Consider the following 10,053-nt stretch of genomic DNA (forward strand, 5'->3'; position numbering starts at 1 on the left):
TGCGATAACGATATTTGTTTTTAGGCCACTGCATTTCTGGATGTATTACAAAATATGAAAGTTTATATTGTCCATCAGTTAAGTTCGTCAAATGTATTAAAGTCCAGACATTGGACAATAAACAAGAATCATCCTACTGGAAAACTTGTAAAAGAGCACTATGTTTGTCTTTCTGATATATTATGTAAAAGAACATGTAAAAGAATTTAAACAGGAAACAAAATCTGCTGATAATGATATCATATGATCAGGACGTAGCCAGTATGTAGCACGATAGTTTCATTTAACACCCTACCCGCCGAAAAAGACTATAGGATCCGATGTCAGTTTTTTAACATGTAGTTTAGAACCCGTTTACGCAGATAATATTTCAGTTGAGAAAACACTTGAGAAATTTGCATCAGATGGCAATCGTCGGATAGCTCTCGCCTTCTCTTATTATGCTAACTTAAACATTTACTAGCTACAGTTGTATCAAAGACATTTCTGGACTATCTTTGCATCTACAAGTATCAGAAGTTGAAAAGTAAGTAAGTCTACTCTGTACATGTACCTTCAAGAGCGGCGGAACCGGGGGGCACAGGGGGCAAGTGCCCCCACTTTTCCTCAGGTTAAAAATGTGCCCTTTTTCTACATAAAACTTGTACTCTTGATCACCTTATTAGAACAGCGATATTTCAGAAAGAGATCTAATCCTAATTTAGAACTATCAGGGGCGTAGCCAGTATGTAGCACTGTAGGCCCGGGCCTACACTTTTTTGGCCAAGTTATCTTTTTTATTAAAACACCCATAATTCAAATCCATAAGCTTGCTGGACGAGTTTAAGAGTCTAGACAGGAAAAACTATTGAAATGAACGAAGCAAGATTATGGCTAAATTAGGTGACCTATTCTTCTGTCATGTAGGCTGTCATTCATATCGCGTGCCGTTTCATTCAATACTCTACCCGCCGAAAAAGACTAGGATACGATCTTGTCAGTTTTTTAACATCTACTTAAGAACTCGTTTACGCAGATAAATTTCAGTTGAGAACATTCCACAGTCAAATAAGCCTATCGTTGATTAACAGACTTTATATGTATATAGCTGCAGCTCTTTGTTGCCTGTTGTAGTCACGATCGGCGTTCCAAGTTCCGAAACAGCCTTTTCGATAAACATTTACTAGCTACAGTTTTATCAAAGATAATTACTGGCTATGGTTGTATCAAAGACATTTCTGGCCTATCTTTGTATCTACAAGTATCAGAAGTTGAAAAGTAAGACTACTTATACGGGGGGGGAGGGGGGGTGGGGGCGTTGATGGAGTGATGTGTATACGCAAATAAGATAATACAATAAGATTTATAAAGGGTACTAAATATCAGGCTGCAACAGTCCAATCGAATTTCTGCAAAGTGCCCTTTGACTTCGGTGCCCCCCCCCCCAGATTAAAGGTGCTTCCGCCGCCCTTGTGTACCTTGCTAATTTTAATACATTATGTATTATTGAATTACGTACTTTTTTAACTCGTTTGTTTTTTGGGTTTAAAAGTGATGTTGAATTAGGTTTCTCAAGTCAGCAAGAGGCCAGGGAACCAGAATGAACATTCGGGAAGGGCTGTTTCCTGCCATCTGGGGGGTTTGTAAAACCAAAAATTTTCTTGTATACGCTCCGCGCCAACCGATGGTGGCGCTCCGCTCAGATAGTCGTGCCTACAACTTTGAAAATCCATATCAATCGCAAAAAGTGCTCCCCCCTTTCAAATTCCTGGCTACGTCGCTGCTGTGGTGTCCTACCTACTCTCCTCCTGTTTACTATCACGCGGAGGTTACACTCCCACCATTTGCTAAAGCCTACCAATATGGTTGTATTTTCCAATATTTTCTTTGCAACGATATTACAGGGAACAGAACTATGTTGATGTCCATGGTCCTGTGCATACGATTTATAGTCCAAAGCGATATATAATATTTTTTACTATTTTATTTCATAGCATTTAATAGAGCGTACCGAATGGAAGCACACTATTAGGATTTGACCAACCGCCAGTTAAAGTGCACAACTATTATGTCCCTCCTTAAATTATTGGTACCTCCCTTCCCCCCCTCCCACCACACCCACCCACCCCCCCATTCCAACACAGAATTCCTGGATACGAGATTCCATATGTGTAAACATTGCATGGCCTAATCAAAGAATCAAGATCTGAAATCCAACGCAGAAGGCCAATGAAAATAATGAGAGATTATATTCTTAGTCTGGATTTGATAAGGTTAGTGAATTCCTGTTTTTGAATGCTAAGGTCCTTTGACCAATTCGATGTATGTAGTGTTGTTTTCTTATAGTCTAATCATTTATCTGATAAACAAACAATATACTGGATTTGTACTACAGAGTTGTCATGTACCATGCACTGGTTAAACCCAATAAGACTCACCGTCATAAGCTTGCCGATGCTAATTAATATTCAATTTCAAATCTATTTCTCATATCTTTGTACATGATTAATACAAAAATAACAATACAGTAGGAAGGTTAACATATACGAGTGCAACTAAACTTCCCAAAACTCGTGACATAAAACCCGAATATGAACATGCATGATCTTTGCATTCCAATTGGCTTTACAGTGTAAATATTTTCAACTGGTATGTTTGTATTACAAATAAACGCGTTTCATTCATTCCTGTCAGTTCCGTGTCATAAACTGGTAACTTAGTTTGAAATGCATGGTAAGAATAGATATGTCGTATGACACATAATTTGTATTGTATTGTATTGTGTTGTATTTTATTGTATTACATATTGAATTGCATTGTACTGTATAGCAGTACGTCTACCTTTTGTTCACTCAAGTAGGAAGTTACCTAGAGATTTTTCCCAAAACAGTGAAAAAGACTTTTTTATATGTCGTACGTTTCATAACAACATATTCAGAACTTCACGTCAGATCATCAGTCCGTAACCACCTTTGTAAGTGTTGGCCTACAGAAAAGATCCAGTTATTCATTACCCGTTAAATCGAAAAACAACACTTTCAAGTGTTTTTTACTTTTTAAACGTATTTGGATTTACTCATTTTATCGCCATCGACTTTTCATACTTTCGGATACATACTGTACTACGCAGAGGTATACATGGAACGACGTTATTCAAATTCCTGAATCGGAATCCATCATCATTTGGACTCAGATAATGGTCGCATTAATCACTTTTACGTACAGTTTTCTCCGTCATTGCTGGATAACTATATTTTTTTACAAATAATGGTTAGACCTATTTCAATTAGTTTTAAGGCCAATCATTTTGATTTAACAACGAAGTTTGACTTCTCTTCACAGTGTTTATGTTTACTTGTGTGTTGGGATTCCAAGGCGTAACAAACAACATTGACCATTAACCCTATCATACAATTTCGATCTTTTACGGGAGTTCAACCAGTTGAATAGGATGGATAGCTACCATAGCATGAACGAAAGTAACTACATTACACCAAACACTAACGCTAGGATCACAGGCGTAGCGAATGGTGTGTTCTTTTTCGTTGGAATCATCGGTAACGGTCTGGTTATTCTAGCAGTTATATCTTCCAAAAAGCTTCAGACGTCAACCAATACATTCATCGTAAACCTCGCTGTGACTGATGTCTTAACAAGCTTGACACTACCGATATATGTTGTTGTGAAGTGGATCAACTTTTATTCTCCTAGATTGGAAACTGTTTGTCAGATTTTACCGCCTGTCGCTACTACTTCAATTGGTTGCAGCTTTCTAACAGTAGCGGCCATCGCCATTAACCGTTACACGCTCATTGCAAGCCCATATAGAATATATCCAGCGCTATTTCGTGCAAAGATGAATATATTGTGGATAACGCTGTTGTGGGTCATATCAGCTTCTGTGGTGATTTTACCGCCTTACGTATTTGACTTCGGTAAATTTGGTTTCGGTCGAGATGAACACAATTGCATCTCCGTTCCTGAACATCCCTCGACAAAGCTGTATGCTCTTCTGGTGGTTGCAGTGTTCTATCCTCTCCCACTCCTCGCCATCGTCGTTTGTTACGTGGGTATCTTCATCCGCCTCTTTGCTCACAATCGACGACTAAACGCAAATAGATGTCATCTGCGGACTCAAAGAACATCTCCTGGAAGATTAACCACAACGAATGACAGGTAATTAAAAATATCAGAATCATGATAGATTGATCGAACGATCCATCGACAAACCGATGGATCCATCGACCACGAACATGACAAACCGATCGAAAACTGATCGATTGGCAAATATCAGGTGATTGACTGACCGATTGCTCGAACTATCGAACGAAAGAAAGCATTGTCGACGGACTACCAACCAGGCGCTTAGCCAAGGGGCGCCCCCTCCTCTTGAGCATATTTTTTTTTATGATATCGCTAGTAATTTCAAAATAGAAAATGCTTATAGATGCAACTTACAAGGCCTGGGAAGTGTCATTTCCAGCGATATGGGAGGCATTTTCGGGCAAAATTTTCTTGTACGCTTCGCGCCAACTTATGGTGGCGCTACACGATAGTTTGCCTACAGGCTTCGCCCCTCCCTTGGCAAATTCTTTGCTACGCGCCTGCTACCAACTGCCTGACAAACCTTATGGACCGACGTACTCTCCAAACCTATTGTACAATAGGAAGATAAATCAATATATGACTGTAACGTTGTACTTATTGGAAAAATATCCAGGAGAAAAGTCGATAAATTAAAACTTATAGGTCGTCCTAAATCTCAGTCTTAGTCGGTCCCATAATCAGTATTCAGATGGTAAGCACCAGTGAAAGCTGTTTTAAAGTGTTTCGCTTCAAGCAGTAAATTACTTTCTGATTTCTCTCCTTTTTTATATTTTAGCTTTGACATTGAAACAAGGAATGGCAAGAAGACGCATGCGCAGTCGTTCATCACGCCCGTACAGATTCAAGTCACAAAGAATATGTTCATCATATTCATTGCTCTTGTGGTTTGTTTTACACCGCACACCGTGTGTTCGATATTACAGGAATGTGCAATTGAGGAATACACACGAACTATCGCCGCTGCGAACAGCATCATCAATCCGATCATATACGGTTTTAAGCATCCTGTGTTTCGTGAAGTGTTTACCGCCCTCATAAAACGCCAAGATGTCCCTCAGCCCTCCTCAATGTGGAGTAGTATAAAGAAGAAACGAGTGATGGAACAAACCGGAAATACTTCGTTGTAGTCTGGCTATAATGTCTACGGTAGTGGATGTCAAAGGTCGTACATTTTGTGTGCCGTTGCCAAATTCTCTTGGTAACATACTCATCGACCAAATGGAGAATCATAATGTAACAATTGCACGAGTAATTATGAATTCAGAAGTCAAACTTAAAATATGACTACGTATATTCTGTTGGTAATTTGTATGAACCATAATCAGTGATGAATTCTGGATGACAGACAATCATTATAATAATACACACACACACACACACACACATATATATATATATATATATATATATATATATATATTTATATATATATATATATATAAATATATATATATATATAGTATATCTCATATTTTGTCTGAGTTTGTATCATCATATGCGCTATACGGTATGAATACAGACATATTTTTCGTATTGGACTAAAATTTGCATCACTCGGTAATTTACAAACAACCACAATGGTAACATATATCTCATAGTATGGAGTGTATGCTTCAATAATGTTTTTAATATGCTTGACTTAACTTTGTAGAAGGAAAATGGTCTAAAAATTAGATACACATGTTTATCGTTAGCAGGTTACTCACTGCTTAACAGGGCAAGAAAAGCGAAAAAGCTGAAACATAACATGGGAGTATAGTGCCACTAAATGAGTTTGCAGAATGGCATTTACATATATGATATCCATTAGTTGGTATATGGACACTTGAATTTTTCGTCCTATCTTTCATTGATGCAAACAGGTGATTAGAATTCATCATTGGCTTATTTCAATGTTTGTTTGTTTTCTTCTTGAAATCTCCCCCAATAATAATAATAGTTAATAATAATAATATTAATACCACAATAATTTTGTGCTAACACGAACATGATATACAGTCGACACGTAGCCTACACCTAAGAAGTATTTTCTTAAGTATTGCAACGACAACCAATTTTGTGATATCCAAAGGATACTTTTATATACAGAAAGAGACAGACTTTCAGTGTGGGATATTATTACTTCTAAACTACATTAATGTAAAGATAGAGACATACCTTTGGTATTATTTTATATTAACTCTAGAATACCATTGTATAAAAGTGACTGCCACAGAACTTGTGTATACTAGCTTATTGTGTCTAAACTTCCTTAATGTATAGAAAGTGCATGAACTTTGGTATGGGTACTTTAATTCTAGACTACCTTTGCATAAAAGTGACTGCTACAGAACGTGTGTATCCTACCTTTTTATGCCTTAACTTCCTTAAAGAGAAGGAACTATGGTATAGTATGCTACTTAAACTCCAAACTACTGTTGCATAAACTTAAAGTGATTGTCACAGAACTTGTGTATTATAGCTTGTTATGTCTACACATCCTTAATGTATAGAAAGATACACACCTTTGGTGTTATGGAATGTTATGTATAAACTTCAATAATACACAAAAGGACCCTTGGGGTCGTGTTTTTGTTCATTTCTTCAGAATGAAGTAATCAAGGATATATAACTGTATAAACATTGACAATTAACACTTTGGTTTGTGCGGTGCATGTGATTTTTCGCCTTGAATGCAACAGATATTAATATGGTAAAATTGTGTCAGTTTTATTTAAAAGCAAGTTTACTATCAATATCAATCATCGATGTCATAACCTCATAAATGTATTTGGATGCAAACTTCGATTATAAATTCACTTCAAACGGAAGAGAAATCTGCTTCTGAACCAAGTGATTTTATTATATATACATCGACACTGAATGTGAGAACCTTGAATTTTGAATAATAAGAAGAAATATCATATATCTACTCTCGACGTTCTCAGGATCAGACCCGGTAATCGTGATTTAACCTATATAATGTGGGTGGGGTGGGGGGTGGGGATTCTCATGTTGTGATTTCTTTTGTACACATACTAGTGAATCAGACAGGGGGCTGAATCATAGTGTTATACACATGGAGGGGTCAGGGCCCCTGTGGTATGCTATGGTATACAGGCATCTCTATAGGCTAACTATAGCTAACTGTTATATACAAATCTTAGTGACCTTTTCTCTTTTACTTACGTAATGCTCTTTCGTTCGACGTTGATCCAGCACCCCTTCTTAATCGAAGAAGTGTCCGCCCCTTCTTGCGTTCCCAAAAGTGAACAATATTGGCACCGTATCAATACAACTTGAGGTTATCTATCGGTGAGGATCATATCTGCTTTACTATATCATTTCTGTTTTCGTCACTATGCTTCGTACTTCCTTAACCTGAATAAGTTTGTGTTTTTACTTGTATATTTAACATGAAACAATATGAAGGCGCAGCGAGACACAGCTCGTCAAGGGCGGCGGAACCGGGGGGGGGGGCACAGGGGGCACGTGCCCCCCACTTTTCCTCAGGTTAAAAAAGTGCCCTTTTTCTACATAAAAATTTCTAAATAAAAAAAAGAGTTTACAAAGCGAAACCCACGGCGAATGAAATATTTCGGGAAGTTTTAAATGTTTACTACCATAGGCGTAGGAGCCCAATTTGATTTGGGGGGCTGTAACGACTTGCCCGAAAATATTCCCAAAATTTGTCGCGCGCTCTGCGCGCGCTCAACATTACAACGCATGCCAATAACATACAATCATTTGTCGTGTTATTACCCTTCTATATTGGTTATAATTATTGGGAAAGTCGTTACAATAATAATGATGATAACAATATCAGTTTAACCATTGAAAAACACAAAGCATATTATTTTTCTTTCAGTAGGTGCCCGAAAAATTCTCAGCATATTGCCCGAATTTTCCAAAAAATTATTGGTTGGGGGCTGCAGCCCCCCCCCCACCCCCGGCTCCTACGCCTATGTTTACTAGTCACAATGTAATATAGCAATGCATTTCCAAATATGCATTGCTATATTACATTGTGACTTTGTAATAAGCAGAAGCCATTTATAGCCTACTATGAATAATGAGTATAGTTTTAATATCCCATCCTACCCCATAACTTACCCCATCCTTTCGTATTTTGACATATTTCATTTGCTTTCATGCATGTATCGATCGCGTGTGCAGGGACTTGGACTTAATAATGATTTCACCTCATTTTGTCTCGAAAGAAAACTTGTTTCGTGTTTCCCAATTTGCACATTAGATATTGCAGTGCTAGTATGCATTGTTTCATTGAGGGGGACAGTGGCGGAGCGTCCATACAGTCAGGGGGCGGATCCCCCCCCCCCCTGACGCACTCAAATGGACTGCTGGCGCCCTTTTCAGCTTTTTACCACTTTTTACTTATGCGCGATTATTGACTTTTTTTATTGCGCTCTCATCTACCTATTTACATTTGTCACATTATCTGCAAGTTAGCAAGGCCCGGAAATGGTCATTTCCGGCGATCTAGGGAGTACCTTTATCAAAAAATGTATGTACGCTCCGCGCCAACCTGTGGTGGCGCTCCGCTTAGATAGTGTCGAAAGCGACCCTACAGACCATTCTCGCCCCCTGACCAATACCTCTAGCTCCGCCACTGGAGGGGGGTGGGTTGGCGTTGATGGAGTATACACAAATAAGATAATACAATAAGAGTTATAAAGGGTACTAAATATCAGGCTGCATCAGTCCAATCGAATTTCTGCAAAGTGCCCTTCGACGTTGGTGCCCCCCAGATTAAAAGTGCTTCCGCCGCCCTTGTCACCAAGCATTACCGAAGACATCTGAGAGAACTTGGATATTAATTTGCAAAAATGGAACCAATATTATATTACAGAAGAAAGAGACCACTTGTAAGTAGACAACCATGTACTGTGTCATACTGCTAAAAATGCTGCAATACACGTTTATGTATGTATGCGTGTATGTATGTATGCGTGTATGTATGTATATATGTATTTTAGATCCTCCTGCAAGCAGGAACTCGCGAAGAAGCCATCATTGGTTTATCAGAGCCGCAAGCTGACCGAAGTCAGTCTTTTACATTCATATTTAACGTCCATGATTATGAATTGTCAATTGTCAACAACTCTGTACCTGGACGACATACATTAATTTTTGGAGTGACTCGAACTCGGGACCTTATGATTGAAAGGCACCGGCGTTGAGTTAGTGGTTAACGCCGTTAACCACTCCCATTTATAGGCCTACATCTAAGACGGTGCCTTGTAGCTTTAATATTCTCCAACAAAGACATGAAAATTGTAAAAAATGTGAAAAATCAACGCAATCAATGTTAAGCGACATAAAAAATACCCATAACCACTTTATTGGGCGGGGGCGGGGGGGGGGGGGGGATTTTGATATATTTAGAGAGGCTACCTAGGCCTTTTTCTTTCTCGTCTTGACTTTTAATTTGCAAGTATATATATACCTGTACCTACTTGGACAATATATAGCTGATACGTCCATTGAAAATAGTCAGAAAGTATACAGAGAAATATATTTTGGGAAGTTCTATCCAAAATCGTTTTCTAGATGTGATGTGAGTGGGTTTTGACCTATTTTCGTAGCACCGGCATTAACTTACACACAGCAATGACTGCATCTTGGTTGTTTCATTACTGTGAGGTACCTATTAGTGTAAAAATGCAGCAATGTTTCGAAGCTCCTTCACTTCAAGTACCAACTTTTTGTAGACTTAACTTGTCATAAAATATTTGACCTCGTCATGACTTTGCAGTGTATATCAGTCTTTATCGTTCACTGAGCATCTGTCTAAGGTGGATATATAAGACTTCGTTTGAAAATTAACCCCTCCACAGCAGTCCGGTAGCCAGGGCCGTGGCCCAGGGGCATATCCCCTCCACTTTCAGACTATCATGTGTTCTTCCATACCCATCCCGGCCTTAATTTGTCCCACCATCATATGAACAAACCTTCCCAAATAACAGC

At 38.5% G+C, this 10,053-nt stretch overlaps 2 protein-coding genes across 6 annotated transcripts in view; one reads left to right on the top strand and one right to left on the bottom strand.

The window, feature by feature from the left end:
* The window catches only part of LOC139959986 (uncharacterized), a 46,115-nt gene that overhangs the window by 17,148 nt on the left and 18,914 nt on the right, over positions 1 to 10,053 (bottom strand). The gene's annotated exons all lie outside the window — the stretch shown is intronic.
* Positions 300 to 7,392, top strand: LOC139959983 (protein trapped in endoderm-1-like). 2 transcript variants are annotated; one of them, XM_071957950.1, is made up of 4 exons: positions 300 to 526; positions 1,974 to 2,252; positions 3,322 to 4,155; positions 4,862 to 7,392. In XM_071957950.1, exons 3-4 carry the CDS (start codon positions 3,431 to 3,433, stop codon positions 5,211 to 5,213), a joined length of 1,077 nt encoding a protein of 358 aa, XP_071814051.1. In that variant the 5' UTR covers positions 300 to 526; positions 1,974 to 2,252; positions 3,322 to 3,430; the 3' UTR covers positions 5,214 to 7,392. The 2 variants fall into 2 exon arrangements, with proteins under 2 accessions (XP_071814051.1, XP_071814052.1); XM_071957951.1 differs by lacking the exon at positions 1,974 to 2,252.

This window comes from Apostichopus japonicus, chromosome 19, assembly GCF_037975245.1.
Source record: "Apostichopus japonicus isolate 1M-3 chromosome 19, ASM3797524v1, whole genome shotgun sequence".
NCBI classification, from domain to species: Eukaryota; Metazoa; Echinodermata; class Holothuroidea; order Aspidochirotida; family Stichopodidae; genus Apostichopus; species Apostichopus japonicus.